At 37.6% G+C, this 18,129-nt stretch overlaps 2 protein-coding genes across 5 annotated transcripts in view; one reads left to right on the forward strand and one right to left on the reverse strand.

The window, feature by feature from the left end:
• Window positions 1-14,043, forward strand: part of gdpd5b (glycerophosphodiester phosphodiesterase domain containing 5b) — a 38,397-nt gene extending 24,354 nt beyond the window's left edge. The window contains exons 4-18 of one of the 4 annotated variants that reach the window (XR_006252631.1): window positions 38-131; window positions 337-396; window positions 670-768; window positions 1,184-1,277; window positions 2,534-2,679; window positions 4,246-4,328; window positions 5,152-5,302; window positions 6,085-6,306; window positions 7,411-7,568; window positions 7,743-7,890; window positions 8,262-8,344; window positions 9,311-9,325; window positions 10,556-10,668; window positions 11,472-11,706; window positions 12,813-14,043. Coding sequence is in view for 2 of the 4 variants with exons in the window: in XM_043258435.1 (XP_043114370.1) it covers window positions 38-131; window positions 337-396; window positions 670-768; window positions 1,184-1,277; window positions 2,534-2,679; window positions 4,246-4,328; window positions 5,152-5,302; window positions 6,085-6,306; window positions 7,411-7,568; window positions 7,743-7,890; window positions 8,262-8,344; window positions 9,311-9,325; window positions 10,556-10,668; window positions 12,813-12,880 (1,534 nt within the window). In the remaining 2 variants the exon portion in view is untranslated. The remainder of the gene's footprint in view (window positions 1-37; window positions 132-336; window positions 397-669; window positions 769-1,183; window positions 1,278-2,533; window positions 2,680-4,245; window positions 4,329-5,151; window positions 5,303-6,084; window positions 6,307-7,410; window positions 7,569-7,742; window positions 7,891-8,261; window positions 8,345-9,310; window positions 9,326-10,555; window positions 10,669-11,471; window positions 11,707-12,812) is intronic. The other 3 variants (XR_006252632.1, XM_043258435.1, XM_043258436.1) reach the window with 3 other exon arrangements.
• Window positions 14,044-14,045: 2 nt separating this feature from the next.
• hspa13 (heat shock protein 70 family, member 13) lies at window positions 14,046-18,129 on the reverse strand. The gene is made up of 5 exons (XM_043258437.1): window positions 18,000-18,129; window positions 17,188-17,528; window positions 16,893-17,106; window positions 16,259-16,426; window positions 14,046-15,694 (listed from the first exon to the last, which is right to left on the reverse strand). The coding sequence occupies exons 1-5, from the start codon at window positions 18,022-18,024 to the stop codon at window positions 15,123-15,125; spliced, it is 1,320 nt and encodes a 439-aa protein (XP_043114372.1). The 5' UTR covers window positions 18,025-18,129; the 3' UTR covers window positions 14,046-15,122.

Genomic DNA, 18,129 nt, shown 5'->3' on the forward strand with positions numbered 1-18,129 from the left:
GCTAACATTTTTTTTTCCTGGTATTGTGCACCCACAGGTTTTTATATAACCGTTCAGGGGAGTGGAGTGATGGAACCGTTCCCATATTGGCTGCTACAGCAGCTGGTTTCACCTATATTGCATTTTTAATGGTGAGTTGTAACTGCTCTGTAGCAGTGATACTGCACTGTGGATTTGCATACTAAAGCCTCTCCAAAACCACGATCTCTTTCAGACATGTGTGTACATGTAACCATTCAGCATTATTATGACGCTTTAGCTCCATACCCCTGTTATCACCTCATCTGAAAGGTTCCGGTTTTACACTGAATTTAATATTTGTCTTTTTCTGTCCAGATTTTAGCCCTATGCCATGTAGCTGTTGGGCAGCAGTTAAACCTCCACTGGCTCCACAAGGTACTGGTCAACCTCTGAAATGTTTTTTTTTTTTTTTTTTTTTTTCTAGAATAGTAAAAGAAAAGCTTGTCCGTTTGTGCGAGACAAACCAAATTAACCTTGACACAGTGTCACAAACACCTTGTTATGCCCTCAGGCTTTCTGGCCTGTTGGCAGAGTTAGAGTAGTATTTCCTGTTTGTTTATGAACAGAAATGGAGCGGTGTGGTTTGCTGAATAAATGAAGTGGAGTTGTGTAAAATGAAGTAAAACTGTCTGTGTTTTTTCTTTATAGATTGGTGTGACAGTTGCTTTGCTCACTACAATAATAGGTGTGATATCCGTAACTCAGATGTGGGGAGAGGAATGGGATGTGGTTTGGATTTCTCTTCAGGTATGATTTTTCAGGACAACTTTTCTGTTGAAAAGTTTGGGGTCAGTAAGAGTTTTTTCCCCCCAAAGAACTTAACTTTTAACAAAGAAGCATTAAATTAATGAAAAGTGACAGTAAGAACTTTTACATTGAAGATTTCAATTTCAATTAAATGCTGTTATTTAGAATTTTGTATTCAAGAATATTAAGCAGTACAGTGTTTGGAAACATTGATTTTTCTTGAGCACCAAAATAAATCATGTTAAAAGAGAAATGTTAGCACGTTAGAAACTTTTACATAGTGCTTTTTTTATACCTTTTCACGCTATAAATTTCTGTTTTGGACACCATGAGGTTTCTTCATTGTCTAAGCATTTGTCTTATTTTCTGTATGTTTGGGTAAAAAGCACAAATGAATGTCTCTGTTTTTCTTCAGGCTACTGGTCCTTTCCTGCACATCGGCGCTTTAGCTGCTGTTACCGCTTTAGCCTGGCTGGTGGCTGGACAGGTGGCACGAGCAGAGAAAACCAGTAAGACGAATCCACCTCCTCACTTAAAGATCAGTCTCTCAGTTAGGCATCATTATTAACTAGATGTTAATTATTAAAGGGACACCCAGAGAAATCCTCTTTCCTGATTCATTCCTGTCGTCACACAGAGACACATCACTATCTCTGCTAGCTCAGTGCGCTGGTGCTTCATGTTACAGCATTGGAGGGAAAATTAATATACTGTCATTGATTCCCCATTTCAGTTTACCCAAGCTCGTCTGATTCATCTAAACAGATTTAACCGGCTCTTCTTATTTAGTTAATCAGAAGGCTTTCTCTTTATTCCTCAGGGATATACCCTGAGCATAAACCAGCCTACTATTCAGACGTTTGCAGTTAATGAGATTTTTGAGACTGCATTTGTTTGATAGAGTACAATAAAAGCAGTACAATTGTGAAATACTTTTCTAATTTAAAATGAATAAAAAATATTCTATTTAAATATATTTTAAAATGTCCTGTAATGCCAAAGTAAACATTTTAGTAGCTCTTACTTCAGTCTTCAGTGTTGCATGAGTCTCATTATTTTAATGAATATAAAGTTTAAAAGAAAAATTTACTTGAAATTGAAGACTTTTGTAACATGATGAAAATACGGCCACTTTCGATCAATTTAATGCATCCTTGCTACATTAAAGTATTATGTAATAACAGCCCCAAAACTTTTGAATGTTAGTGTCTTAATTCCTAATTGTACTTTGTGACCTCTAAATTACTCGAACATTTAGAGAAATTGTCTCTCCCCTGAAACGTACTGTATGCGAGCATGTGAACTAAAATAGCTGTGCAAGCTCGATTCCGTACATCCACAATGTGTCAGACTGAAAACTAAGAAAACTATATTTCCAGTATTACTCCAAGGAAAGTTATTGCACACTTTAGCCTCAGTTTAGACAAAACTTAGAACTATGCTTAGTTTCCTTTTTCAGGTCAGCTACTGTCATGGTCAAGCAACATTTTAAATAGAATCATGTGGAATCAGTTCTTCTTAACTTGTCATTTTATAGGAGATGAATAATAACACACCTCAATACTTAAAGCAACAATAATGAAAACCTATTAAATATGTACAACAAAAAATTTCAGTTTAAGAAAGTTACTTAAGACACTTAAGCAAAGATGATATAACACGTGATTGCCATCCAAACTAATAAAAAAAAAAAACGTCCATTTAAAGTTTATTCCTTTGAAAGGAAGGCTTTTTGGAGTTGTAACTTCAGTTGTTGGTTTTCTAGGGTTTCAGGTGATGGTTCTCCTCATCTATCTGAGTGTTCTCCTTACACTTTACTTCATACCGCTGTCAGTCACCTCACCCTGTATTATGGAGCGTGGGAGTCTCAAAGCAGCACCCGCCATCATCGGCTATCAAGGAGCTCCAATGGTGAGATGCAAAATTGTCAGCATTGTTTTGTGCACTTCCTGTCTTCCCTAGATGCTACATCAAGCTCAGGCTACATCGAGGATTGCTGGAGGCAGTTTGGTCCTTCCTCTCTCGGTGCCTGTATCTCTTTCCTCCGTCTTTCCATCCCTCACTATCTTTCTCTCTTTCTTTCTGTCCCTCCATTTATCTTTCTCATATTTCTTTTCCCTGGCTTGTCCATAGCTAAATATAACTCAGGAAAGAGCCGCTGAGAATCTCTGTGTAGGCGTTGTTCAAGGTTTGGTGGTTATGAAGGGTTTTCAGTACACCCGTGTGTATCGTTGGTGTATTGTGCTTTGAAATGACAAATACGCTTTTAACATGTGCGTGCTACTTCTGTTTTATAGTGGGACAGAAAAAAAAATCACAAATTGTTTGTACAACATCAATATTTGGACAGGATTACTTTTCTGAGCTAGTTAATAATTTGATACTTAAGTTTAATTCATAATTATATATTCATATTTTTAATCTTTTAATCTAATCTACGTTATAGACATCTGTATTATATACATACATATCTATCTATTTTAAATACATATATTGTGTGTGTGTGTGTGTGTCTATTTAGTAAAAACTAGGTTCAGCTTCATCACCAAGTTGTGTCTTACAATTTTTCTCTAATTTTGCAGAGTTTGTGTAAGAAAAAAGCTGAGAATTTGGTCTGTATTAAAATCACCTGTAAAACAAGATAGCCTAATTTCCTCTGGGAAAAGCTGGTCCTTCTCTGCATAGGGCTAAGTAATTGAGAAAGAAAATGAATAATGAAATCTGAATTCCCATGGGTGACTTGCTATAGCAGTGTTATGTAACATTTCAGCTGGCTATTAAGATTTTTTTTGGAAGAACGTGCAGTAATTGTCCTCTGCCACTCCTAGCTACAGCTGTAAACGGCCAAACTTGGATTGAAAACACTGCAGGCGCTGGTGTTGTATCAACCACCATAGCTTTAAAAGCAGAATTCAAAAATGCGATAACCATAAGTGCATGCATATCAACAAGCGCTCCAAAGACACGTGCATACTGATCTTAATATATTCCTCTCCTCATTGTCTTGCACTTCAAAAGAGGCATCATTCATTTTACATTGATGTCACGTGTGCTAGTACATCTAGACCCACAGTGTGCAGATGATCTCAAGTTGCTGCTTGCATGCCTTTGCGTAAGCATGAACCGCAGAGGGGCCGTAGATCGTGCATGTGTCTGGCCCTCAAGCACTCAGTGAACCTATATGAGATGAGTTATTGATTCATATCCAAAGAGCAAGGAAGAGGTTTAGCTACTGCTTAGCTCCAGGGTGAGAAGACTCGCATTTTGGTTTAACCACGATCTTTCCATTTTGAACTCCGCAGGATTTAAATATGCAGCATGTTATTCTTCGTATCGTTTTCGCTTAATCGATTCATGAATTTTATTTTTCACTTTCCAGTCCAGTTACACACTATTTGTACATATGCTATTTTTGGTTATATTGTATGTCATTATTTAAAATCTAATAAATATGCATTGTTCCCCCCTCTTGTTCAGCTCGCTCCAGAGAACACTCTCCTATCGTTCAACAGAGCTCTGCAGAGAAATGTTAGCGGGTTGGAGGCGGATGTGACCATCAGGTATACAATTATTCTGTCTGGTTCCCCTTCTCTTGGTACAGTTCAGTCAATAGATTGTACAGAGCCATGAGTGCGTGTTTCAAAGTGTGAATCCTTCCGTGGCTGTGTGAGACTGCAGTAATGAGAGGGTGGCATGACGTCTCTTGGCCCTGGGATAGACAGGAAGACTTTATAAAGAAGCCCCCTGTTTAACACGCATCTTTAGATAATGGAGCAGAAAATGTCCATCTGTTTGTAATTTAACTCGGTTGAAGACAGTCATCACTCAGGCTTTTTTAGTTTCAAGAGACATCGTCTTTTGTCTGATTAGACTTTCTTTCTCATTTCTTTTTGGTATGAAAATACAAACCACTCTATGGACAGCATCTTCATCTACTGTAAAAAAAAAAAAAAAAAAAAAAAAAAAATGTTGTTAAAACATGGTTTAAAATGAATTGGGTGGCTAAGAGGCTAAATATCTTGGCTGCTAACATAAAGGTTCAATCCTTTTGAAGAGTGGGTGGTTTACAAAGTGCTACCACTGAGCCTTTGTAAGTCATTTAACTTCAGGCTGCGGGTTGTTGAAAGCATCTGCTAAATAAATAATAATGAGTTGTAATAATACTACTTCTATTGCTCAACAGCCCCAGTGTTCAGTAAGTGCATTCAGATGCTGTTATGCCAATCATGGCGCGAGTCAGCAAGTCCTCACATTTATTCTCTTTTATCATCGAGTGTTATCCAGCAGTGCTGGCAGGTTGAGCCCTAATGGAAGTATTTTCTCAGTTGCAATGTAAGTGCTGTCTAATCACATGCTGCTGTGTAACTCTGGCTTCGGCTGTAGTCTAGATGGTGTGCCCTTCCTCATGAGAGACCGGACGCTGAGGAGAACCACAAACGTGAGAAGAGTGTTCCCGGACAGGCAGTATGATGATGCTTCATTTTTCAACTGGACTGATTTGAGCTCACTGAACGCTGGCCAGTGGTTTCTAAAGGTGTGGGCCGTTTTGGCTATGAACTATATCTACAGTACAGATGTAACGTTGTTAGTAATGTAATGTAGATCTATATATGGTAAGACTGAAGATTTATAGAGGACAGAAAAAAATATTTGTCTTGTTGGTTTGAAATAAGTTCAATGTACTGAACTGTTTTAAAGAAGATACTTCAGTCTTTTTACTTCAAAATTTTATGTTTAAATTAGAGCTGTCAAACAATTGCATCAAAAAGTCTGTTTACATCATTTGTGTGTACTGTGTATATGTGTTATGAATGTATAAATACACATGCATGTATCTATTTAAGAGTGTGTTTATGAATGTAAATTTATACGTAAATATGTTCAAAATAAATATATATTTTTTTCAAAATAAATAATATATGTGTATACATAATAACGGCACACGCTCCTATTATGTAAACGGATGCAATTGGATGCACTACTTTAAACCAATGTTGTACCAAATGTTTTTTTTTTCACTAGTATATGTACATGTGCTGCAATATTCATCAACTTCCTATCTTGATTATTTATGGAAATTATGTTGCAAAACAGGTCACTTAGAACAAGTCACAGTTATGATGTCAGCACATTAACATATGCTGGTTTTGTTAGTGTACCTTTGAAGATTTGCATATTTAATCAAATGTAAAGGCTATGTAAAACTAAATTATAGCCGTTTAAGTGCAAAACATTAGGACTTTTAGGACCATTTACTTTCTTGCATAAGTATGTATAACGGCATATAACTAGATTAACGGATTTTACTGAACGCAGGATGATCCGTTCTGGACTGTGCAGTACATGTCAGCGTCCGAGCGCTGGTCAGTTGGAAACCAGACCGTTTGCAGCTTGGAGCAGATGCTGAAACTAGCGGCTAAGTCCAAGAGCTCAGCCGTATTCACTCTGCACAGACCTCCAGCCAATCACCCCCACCGCCACGACTGGGTCAACCTCACCCTGGACACTGTTCTGAGGTCAGGAATACCACAGCGCCAGGTCAGTCTTGAGGGAGTGATGCTCACCTTTGATGTGCTACTGGAAATCTCATTGTCCTTGGTCAGGGGTTAAAATAGATGTGTTCAGGATACAAATCTATTTCCGGTTTATGTGGTTGTATATTAGCTCCCCCTAGCGCTGACTAATATTAATTGCACAATTGATTTGTAGTGTTAACCTTATAAATCCTACAGAATTTTATTTGATGTACACATTTATAACTTACATTATCTGGAAAAAAAAAACATGTTCTTAAAACAGCACAACATGTTTTCTTACATGTTTCTAAAAATACTCTTTTTATTTCACCATGAGCACTTACTAGATTGTCATTTTGTTGTATTGCAGTCATTGCATTATTGCAGTCATTGCATTATAGGTTTCGTCAGCCACAATAAAAATTACAAGGCCGTCAACATAAAACCAAGCTTTTAACATAAGACAAATTACAGACCGTCTGATAATAAAATTATGTCATATCCTATTTGCATATTGTCTTACTAAGACGCATTATTGGGATATACAAAATTAAGATATTTATATGCAATATTTCTAAAAAATTTGACTTGCATTACAAGCTAATAGAATATAATTTTCATTTTGGCCATACAAATTCTAAATATAATTAGGTTTTATAAAAAAAAAAAAAAAAAAATTTCATTCTTTTTTATATACACTGTCATTCAAACGTTTGTGAGCAGTAAGATTGTTTATGTCTTGTTTCTTTCTTTAGAAGAGGCTCTAAAGGATGCATTTAATTGACTAAAATACAGCAACACAGCAATATTTTGAAATATTATTGCATTTTAAAATAGTGGTTTTAAAATAGACATTACTCCTGTGATGCAAAGCTGAATTTTCAGCGTCATTACTCCAGTCGTCAGCGTCAGATAATCCTTTAGAAATCATTCGATTTCTGATTTATTTTCAGTGTTGGAAACCGTTGTGCTACTTAATATCGTTTTTGGAACCTTTTTTTTTTTATGTATTCTTTGATGTATAAAACATAGAAAAATATGTATGCCAAGCAGATTATTATAAAATTATTATTATCTGTGTGTGTATTGCATGTATATAAACGCATGTCATTTCTGTGTCGTGTAGGTGATGTGGACAGTGGACAGTAACAGGGAGACGGTGAGGAACGTGGCTCCAGGTTTACAGCAGACATCTGTGCAGAAGCTGCCTCTCGACACACTCCATCATATGGGCATCAGCAGGGTGCTGCTGCGCTATAACCAGGCCTCTGCGCAGGACGTCCGGTAGGATGCTGCCCTACTTCCAGACACCTGGTCCCTCTTACAACACCTACATTACACAATCAAAGCTGCAGCGTCTGCGCCACTAGTCGAATAAACTGCTAATGCAAAAACCTCTAATTGCTCTGTCAAGTGTGTAAAAGCTGTTCATATATCACTGCGTGTTTGTTTTAATAGGCTGTATAATGAGAACAATATCAGTCTGACTCTGTATTCGGTGAACGAGCCGTGGCTGTACTCCCTGCTGTGGTGCAGTGGGGTGCCGTCCGTCTCCTCCGAGGCCCCGCAGGTGCTGAGGAAGGTGCACTATCCGCTCTGGCTCATGGTACAAACCCTCATCTGCTTCTACATTATTCATTAAGCTACGGCACAAAGCCGTCATGCTTTTCCAAGATAGATAATTGGTCAGCATCTGCTGTTCTGGCCTTAATTCAAAATAAGAAGCATACTGCCTTTTTATTTACTTATTTATTTTTAGAATATTACTTACAAATATGATAAACATGTTAAGGGTCAAATACATGATTGAGAAGCTTTTTTATAATAAATGTTGATAATTTTAGCCTATTCAATGTACTATTAATGAGCATGTTTTATAATTAATAGTGAAAAATATAGCTAGCAATGGCTGTAATATCTATTCTCCTGTGCCATCTAGTGGTGTGTGTCTCGTTAACATTTGTGGTCTTTTTCTAGAGTCCGGATGAGTACTGCTTGATATGGATCTCTACTGATCTCATTTCCTTTGCTGTAGTTCTGGGAATATTTATATTCCAGAAGTAAGTGTCCACTTCTTTGACCTCGCTATACAGTTATATACCGTTATATATGCTCGTTTTATATTGTAGGGATAATGTTTTATTCACAGTAAAACCTAGTTCTTGTTCAGTGTTATTTTTTAATTATTTATTTACTGTTGTAGTAATATTAATATTTTGAATTCGCTTTTATTTTTATATATTTTTGAGTTTTAGAAGTTATGTTATGTGTTTTTGCCAATTTGTTGCATTATTTATAGCCGAGGCTACTATTTTTTGAAATTTGAATCTCTTTAAAAATCATGTCACTCTCATATACATATACAATAAAACAAAAATTAATTATAGAAAGTTGAAGTATCTATATGCAATGTTTTTTTTTTCTACTGATGAAATGTTTTACTGTATTTTCATTTCAGTAATTTTATGTTCTGTGTTCTGTGTTAATATTTTTCATTGCTTAAATACTATTTTGGTCTAAAAGCTAAAGCGTGTGTTTAAAGTCACTTCTGAAACCCTTAGATTCCAGTAAATAAAAATAAAATAACATGACCTGGATTGATGCACGCAATCAAATAATATGCTGTTATTTCATCAGATGTAATCAAATACATCCTCCCGCAATATTGTTTGACCTTGACAAAACAAATATAAATGCATCCTGAAACGTGATTACCTCTAGCGTGAAAGAAAAAGAAAGAAGGATAAGAATAAAATCAGTTTGAATTATAATTTTACGTTTAATGCTGGAGATCAGCATCACTGCTAAATGTGTGATCTGAAAACTCAATGTTATGTCGGGCTCTGGATCTTCTATGCTGCGCTTGCCATAGTGACATTTGCATCTGCTTTTCTGAACTGACCTCTTAATTCTCTCCCTTTCTTTTACTCTTGTACCCTTTCTTCCACCTCTTCTCCTCCTCTTCTTCTCGCTCTCTGCCTGATGTGCATGCTTCCTCTTCTCTGCTGCATTCTGGCATCTCTCAGCTATCACATGATCAGGTAATTGGGTCAGTGCTGTTGGCCCATGCTGCCAGTGTATATCTCCCTTTCTTGCCCTTCTTTCTCTGTATAACCACGTTTCAATCTATCTGCCTGGATCTTTCGTTCTACCTGTATTATGTCAATGCTGTTACTAACTCTTCTCACTAAACCACAGCCCATATGATTACACTTTAATACCACTGCTTATCATTTAACATGTAATTAATATTTAACTGAGGTACATTATGTGGAATGACTCGGATAGGTTCACAAACAAGAAGACTGAAGTCATTCCGCTTTCATCCACTGGGGGGTGACAATCACATGATTGACAGGAAGGGATTATGTAGCTGCTTTTTGTTTCATTCAGAGAATAACAGAAGACATGAAAAGAGTTTACACTTATTTGGAAACTTGCTTTTAAGATTAAGGTTATCTATAGTTCTATCAGCTATCCGGATTCATTCAAATGCTTTTGTTCGGGACCCAAAAAACTCCCCCAAATGTCAGTTTTGACAGATGGTGTCGGATTAAAAGATATTAGAATAATAAATAAACATAATAAGCATGCATTGTATTTTGAACAGATGGTCGCTTTGACTTTAGAAAATCTTTAGTATATTATTTATATATCACCTTGTAAAAATAGTTTTATTTTATTATGTTTTGAAAAGGGGATCTTTATTTGATTACAGTAAAAATAGCAAAAGTGTGAAATATTGTTACAGTTTGAAATAACTGTTTTGCCGTTTTAATATAAATAGCCTATATTTCATATTAAAATGTAATTTATTCCTTTGTTGGCGAAGATTAATTTTCAGCAGCTGTTACTCCAGTCTTCAGGGTCACGTGATCGGTCAGAAAACATTTTAATATTCTGATTTGCTGCTCAAGAAACATTTATCAGATTTGAAGACAGTCACTAAATATCAAACTGTAATTTGTTCTTTAAACATTCAAAGAATATTTGAAATGTAATAATAGTCTTTGCCATCACTTTTGATTAATTTAATGCATCCTTTCTTTAAAGAAATATATAATATCATTGAGTCTGACCCCAAACTTTTCATAGTCAGTGTAAAGACACTGTATATATCATACACTACCAAATACATTAGTAGATAACTTTGAGAGTGATGATTATAAAAAGCAGTTTTATTAGCTGTGTCATTAGCATGAATGTAAACTCTTGGGTGTGTCACTAAATTCAGTGTGTGTGTGTGTGTGTGTGTGTGCACGTGATCCCAGGTGGAGAATGAGCGGGATGCGTAGCTACAACCCAGAGCAGATCATGCTGAGCGCAGCCGTCAGGAGATCCAGCAGAGACGTCAACATCATGAAGGAGAAGCTCATCTTCTCTGGTAAGAGCCACCTAACCACATCTTTTTGACGCGTGTATGAGAGTGCTACAGGTAAACTTATTACACTGTGCTCTGAAATACTGGATTCTGATTGGTCAGTCAAATGTTTGTACAATAACCACTAAGTACATATTTCACCACTGTCCGTTGCGCAATACTAATGTTTCTTCACGTCACATACTACACATTGTTTTTCGTTTTATACCAAGAATTTAGAAAAGCTCGTTAGTGCCATCTTATGACTAAAATCTGAAGGATTTCAGTATTCATTTTAAAGGAATGGTTTACCCTGGACTTGAAACTTGAAAAAAAAAAAGTGTGCTGAAAATATAGTCACCCTCGGTCCAGTAAAGATGTAGATAGGTTTCTTCATCGGAACAGATGTGATGTAATGCAAAATTCCATCACTTTCTCACTTGTATCCTCTGCACTGAATGGGTGCCGTCACAACTGAGTCAGAAAAACCGCTCCAGTCCGTCAAGTAATGTCTTATGGAATAAAAAGCTGTGTGTTTTTAAGGTGATGTTTTTATCAGCTGTTCTGACGGCACCCATTCGCTGCAGAGGATCTACTGATGATGTGTTTCTTTCGATGAGTAGCTGTGTAATAAGTGGGATAATGTACAGCCAATGTTCATTATCGCATTAGTGGCACAAGATCCCTTTTTCATGGGTTATTTCGTGATTAATATCCAGTGGACTGTACATGTGTTGCATGCAGTGTGTTTTTGGTTTAATGTTGCGTGTGCATGTATCCCAGCAATGTTCGCATGCCTCTGTGTGTGTGTTTGCCCTGTCTCTAAGGTCAGCCACAGTAGCTGTCCACCTCCTGGGTTTGAGTCTGTGTCACCGTATCCCTTCATCCCATTCCATCGCATTCCCTCCCCTCTCCTTCCTGTCTCTCACTGTCTACCACCATCCCGTCTCTTCCCGCATCCATTCATCCATCAATCCATACTCCGCTGACACCCCACAGCTTGAATGATAGCTCATGCAGGGCTGTAGCATCAATGGCCAGGGTAACTGTGGCCTGCACTCGGTGAGTATGAGGGTGATGATAACTAACCTGGGCTGCGATTCACAAAAGCATCATAAGCTTGATCATAGATCCATTAGTTTCAATGGGTCTGTAATGTACTTAAGCTTATAGTGCTTTTGGGAAACGCAGCCCTGATCGTTTAGATATGTGCAATTAACAAAGAAGAAGATTTACTGCTTGCTTTTTCACTAGTGACTCTGTTCCAAGTGTGCAGACTACACAAGTAGTTATCATTAAGAAAGCATATTAATGTATTGAACCTTATGACTGAGCTGAAATGTTCTATATGGGTATAATTACACACAAATAATTCTGAGGTAGGTATTTTTTGTAGTTTTAAGCATCTTTGCTTAACAAGGCTGCGTTTGTGTAATTTAAAATACAGTAAAATTGTGAAATATTACAATTTAAAAAGCTCTTTGATATACTTACATATATTTTAAAATGTAATTTATTCCTTGCACGGCAAAGCTGAATTTTCTGTACTTCAGCATCACATAATCATTTTAGAAATGTTTCTTATAAACTTATAACACTTCTTTTTTTTTTTCAACATTGATATGTAAACCAATCAATTACAAACTGAAAAATACACATCTCTCTCACTTCAAAGCCCACTGGAATGGCAGTTTACATAAATACTGGATTAAATCGTTTTTATCAAGAACCTTTCTATTGATATTACTGAAAAAAAGTTTCAAATTAAATATTGTTTCCTTAAACTGAACGTAAGAGACTTGTCTGTTGAAAGTAGGATTAGCATGTGGCTAAGCTAATGCATTTTTGCATTGAGAACTGTTTTGTATTGATTTTGTTGAAGAGAAGTATTAATGAAATATAGTTTCCATCTCAGATTTCCTCAGTATATAAAGTTTTTCACAATTGCACTGTAAACAATACTTTAGCCAAGATTTTTAGACAAAAATGGGTATAAAAAGGAATGCAGTTTGCTGCTTTCACATTAGCTTCACACCTCTGATGCTTAATAAAGCTATGTCTCGGTAGGCAGCTCACTAGGGTTTGGAACAGAGCCGGTATATCTCCAGTATGATAAACTTTGTGGAAATTGAGCGTAATTTAGTACCTTCTATCGTCTTATTCCACAGAGGTGAGCAACGGAGTTACCAGCGATGAACCCTATACAGAAAATGGATTCAACTACTACACCAATTAAGACGTTGCTCATTGACTCATGGAACAAAAAAACCCACATCACATCCTGATCAAGCTTGTGGTGTCTCCTCTGAACTACTGACTCAACTCTTAGCCTACTGTTTCTGGTGGACCCGTGTGCAGAAAACTCTTCCACTGTTAATTGCTTGTTTTAAATTCTGGACAGTAAAGAGAAGTAGGAAGTGCGGTTCTTCTGTTGACTATTACCAAATCTGTGGCCTCTTCCCCTACGTAACGCTTGAGGATCCTGGAATGCCTGTTACTTGCTTCGTATTGAAAGCATGCCTGTGATAATATAGTGGATTTTATCTGTCGGTTTTTGGGGATTTTATTTTTCTAATCTTCCATAGCCAGCCAATGTGGAGTATAACATATTATGCCAGTTTTTTTTTTTTTTTTTCTTCCTAGACCTTGGTTTGGTGTGATATTCACAGTCTGTTGATGCCTTCTGTTCAAACGGTTGTGCATTTTAACAATAAACAGGTGTTTAAAGAGTGCCTGCCTTTAGCCTTCAAGTTATATTTGCTGTATTTAATATACCACCTATTTAGCATGTGGTTCAGTTGTCATTTTGGAAGGAAATCACCCAGCCTTATTGTCAAGCAGGTATGATGCCAGATGACATGGAATATTTATGTTTGGCGTGCATATCTGTGGTTTCATTTGGGGAAACAACTAAACAACAAAATCCCCTAGCTAGGTTAAAATGGTGGATTACAGAAACCAAAACTTCAAGATTCATTAAAAAAAGGGTCGGTGCAAAATTAAGTTTATATTAAAGTTATATAGTTGAACACTGTTTATAAAGGAAGCTGGCTTGGAGTTTCAATGCTGTGCAATATTACTCGGACACTGTCCTATAATAAAAAGCGTGTTTGAATATTGTTCAGTGATTTTTCTTTTTTTTTTAACTGTTACATTGTCATTTTAGTCTCAACCCTTTTGTTTGAGTAGCTTTTCATGTATTAAATATTTTGTACAGGGCTTCCAGTCGCTGAGATGTCCTGACCCTTTACTTAATATTGTAAATGTGAGATGTGACATTGTTTACAGTGGCTTGTGCTGTCACACAGAGGACGAGGCTGAACGATTGTGCTGTTTGATGTTTTTATTTTGTATTGATGTGTTTCGGAGGTCGTTCAATAAAAAAACCTGCAGTTTTAAGGTTTGTTTTTCTTTGCGCGGTAGCAAAAGTTAAAGGACTTTAATCACACACACAGGTTCTGTGCATAATGCAACAAATGGAAATGGTACAGAACTGTACAAAAATAGACTTCAATGTTTTGTTTTTCAGTTACAGTAAAGTTTTGAATGTGCATACACTGATAAATGTATAATTGTTTTCCCTTTTGACTTTGTGCAATATTCTGTATGTAAAGTGCATTAAACAATATATATTTACACTTTGCACAAAGCATTTTCACCTAACATTGAGCTTTTAGCATTATATAAACAAAACAGGTCAACACAAAGCATCATTTTTTTAGGAGGGTCCATGTGGGTAATTATACTTTTTTTTTAATATGTGAACTTAAACAAAAAAATATATGTAAACATTTATATATATTTCATTCACATTCTTATAAAAGCTTCAGTGTGAAGAGGTAATGAACTAAATACCACATTGGTCATGCTGGTACATTTAAAATGGTATTTAACCACTGGCAGGTTGCATTATGGTTTACTAATACTTAACTATATGCGGGGGAAAAACTAACAAAAAGTAAGCAAATAAAAACTATTCTTAGTCTACGGTACATGTTTTAATTGTGGCAATGATTGAAAAGGCACAAGCAAAACTCCAGTAGACATATACAGCTAGCTGAAATCACAACTAGCCTTGGCAAAATAAATAAATAAATAGCTGAGACTGGAATGATTAAGTTATATATTAGCTGCTTCCCTGAATACAACATCATTAAACCTGCCAAAACCAGTCAAAGACTTATTGCACAGTTAGTACCAGTTAGGCACACAGATGGCAATAAATGAAGTAATATGGTCCCGAGCAGACACTTGCTCGAGATAACGGGTAAACATTCTCTCAATGCTAAGAGAAATGTAGAAATTTTACTTTGGGCCGACAAGTCCAGACGTTAAGTACAAATGCTCCAGTAACCATTGTTTTGGCTCAATCAGGAAGCAAAAACATGTAACACACACATTGTTTAACCAGTTTTTGGTGTGTTGGCACATAGCAGTCGCGTGACAAATGCCCGAGTAGCAGTTTAAGTCTCGACCAATCAGCTGAAGTTGGTCTTACGAAGGTGCCTGTTGGGAATCTCAATTGCGCTGACCTGGAGAGGCCAAGAGCCGCCCATGATGCCTGCTTGAATGGCTACCCCGGTCACCACGGCCAGGTCGGGGTCCACCGAGGTGTTTGGTTCCTTTCCAAAGTACTGACTAATGAGCTGTCTAATGCGGGGGATCCTCGTAGACCCTCCCACCAGGACAATCTCATCCACTTCTTCTTTCTCTAGATGGCCCTCTACGAGGACGGTCTCAATGGGTGCCAGAATCTTCTGGAAGAGATCTGCATTCAGCTCCTCAAACAGTTCTCGCGTCAGCTTCTCCTGAAAGAGGACTTTTTCCTCCTGCGCTCCTCCGTTCATTCCCGTTGTCTGCAGGTGAAGAGGAACGCGGAGGTGAATGTGAGGCTCCTGGGTGAGGTTGAGTTTGGCGGCTTCCACGGCCTGTCGGAGGAGATGGATGTCTTCTTTAAGAGTAGGAGGAATGCCGTACTGCTGCCGCGCTCGCTCGATGGTGTACTGCAGCAAACGCTGGGTGAAGTCCTGCCCCCCGAGCTTGTTATTACCTGTGGAGATGAAGGCCGTGTGTTAATCTCATGCTGAAACAGGATGAAGGGGGTGCACCTGCACAGAAACCGTCCTACGTTTGATCACAGCCCGTGCTGTTTTCGCCCGCTAGTGCGATACGTCAAAACAAGCATAAACGTCGGTACAGGACACAAGAGGAACGATCAGACGATGATGAACATGCTAAATGGGTGAGTCGTGCATTTTATGTATTTTTAGTCTGAGCAAAAACGGAAAACAAAAATGCTAGTTCACTGTCTGCCAGGAGGTGGCACTTACGTAAAGGCAGAAATATAACACTAACGTATGTGTATTAATAAAGCGGTAGGATGACCAAGTGAACGAGTGTGGTATTACTGCAAAAATATCATTTAGATTGCAAGACTAGAATGAAAAACTACAAATTCCACTGAATCCTGCAATAAACTGCAATAAACTTCTTGCTAACCATATAAGACTATATCACGTTAAACCCATTATTTTCTCCAACTCTTTGCTTTAATAATACCTATACGTTTTTACTAATAGTTGATACATTTATAACGTCATATCACCCAGCTCACCTGCCATTGCTCTGGTAAGAAACATGCCGCCCTGCTTATTAAGAAGCGACACATCTAGTGTTCCTCCTCCCAGATCCACCACCAGCACATTAAACACTTCGGCTTTATGCAGTCCATAAGCCATCGCCGCCGCCGTGGGCTCGTTGATCACACGCAGGATGTCCAGCCCTGAGGAGGAACACAAGCACAACGATCAGACAACTGTTATAGGGTTACATCAGAAAATGATCAGCATTTACGAGGAAAATTGTTTATATATATATATAAAGCTAAATGCAAAACAAGCTATAATTCTGAGATATAAACTGAGTGTACATTTGTACATCAAATTTTATAATTTTCAAATTTTAATACTGAATTTTCTCAGAAAAAAGTTCACAATTTAGCTATTTATTGTTTATTTGCGTGCCTATAAAATTCCAATATTTAGACGTAACCTATTTGAGACAGACTAAAGCTTTTATTACATTTGCAAACATATTTTGTGCAAAAAAAAAAAAAAAAGATCAGTAAATTATCAGTAGCATAAAGATGTGTAAAGGACAGCTCGCATGGAAGTTACTTTAAAACCAAGAAGCTGTCCGTTGGTCAATGCAGTGGATTTGTGTGGCAAGCTTCCTAACAGTAAACTGACCAGCCAGGTTAGCGGCCCTTATGGTGTAGTTTCTCTGTCTCTCATCAAACTCTGCTGGCACTGATATAACGGCTTTATCGATAGGTACTCCTAGTTGCTTCTCCGCCATCTTTTTCATTTTCAGCAGCAGACGGGATCCGATGAATTCAGGTGTAACTGTGAAGGTGCCATTTGTAGAGACTAAAAATTCTGCACTCCCGTTGTTGAATATCACCTACAACAGTGAAAAGAAAACGTCACAGACACTGCAAGCGGTGCAGAAGCAATCAAAGTGAACGGAATACGAAACGTGTACCTTAAACGGGTATCGTGCGCTTTCTTTCTCTAAAGTGTCTTCGTCGAAAATCTTTCCTATAAATCTCTTAGCATCGTATATAGTGTTTTGAGGATTTATGTCAGACAATTCCTGGCCCTCGTGTCCAGAAAAGACACCGGTGGGGGTGAATGACACCACACTCGGAATGCTTTTGCGACCCTTGTCATCTTCGATAACCTCAATGTCGCCTGTGCCAGGCTGAAACACTCCCACCGAGCAGAAGGTGGTCCCGAGATCCAACCCAATGACCCTGGGCTTTGGAGGGGGCAGGTACTGCTGTCCCAGATATCCTGCCAGGAACAAAGCCAGAATGACGGAACCTGTAGGGACAGACACAAATATACATATATAAAATGGTGAAATCAGGAAATATTTCTGTCCTTATATTATAACGTATGTATTACAAAATATATTGGCCGAAAACGTGGTACGTAGATAAATAAAACAAGGCAAATCTTGACCTTATTCCCGGTGCGCTGAGACGCAAACAAGCTGTCTAGATAGGTAACGTAGCTAACTAGATTTTGAGACACATCCGCTGTAACATCTGTATTATAAAGACAGGGTGCCTATATGGCGTATAAATTCGGCGGATGTTTGAGGCTGACTGCTTTGTCTAAAGCTGGACGATACCTGTCTGTCTGATATACCAGTAGTTATACACGTACAGTTATTTGTGACTTTCATATCAGATGCGTCAGTTCCATTTCTAGCTAACGGCTACATGGATGGTTACTCTGTCAAACTTGACATGTATCTTTAAGAGTACATTAGTTTAAGTTAACACTTACCTATTATGGACATTTCCCCGGCCATGATTCCAACCTAATATGTTATGGATATTTGTGTAAAAGATGTTCATTCAGTGTCTGCGCCGACTGAGCGAACGTACACGTCGACCTAATGCAGACTGTTTGGCTG

Source organism: Puntigrus tetrazona, chromosome 15 (assembly GCF_018831695.1).
Source record: "Puntigrus tetrazona isolate hp1 chromosome 15, ASM1883169v1, whole genome shotgun sequence".
NCBI classification, from domain to species: domain Eukaryota; kingdom Metazoa; phylum Chordata; class Actinopteri; order Cypriniformes; family Cyprinidae; genus Puntigrus; species Puntigrus tetrazona.

Excerpts from the sequence above, each read along its gene's own strand:
- hspa13 (XM_043258437.1), bottom strand. The coding sequence starts at position 18,024 with ATGGCCGGGGAAATGTCCATAATAG. Across the intron at positions 17,529-17,999 it reads CGGGGAAATGTCCATAATAG|GTTCCGTCATTCTGGCTTTG; the intron begins GTAAGTGTTAAC and ends CTGTCCCTACAG. Across the intron at positions 17,107-17,187 it reads GCGCACGATACCCGTTTAAG|GTGATATTCAACAACGGGAG; the intron begins GTACACGTTTCG and ends TCACTGTTGTAG.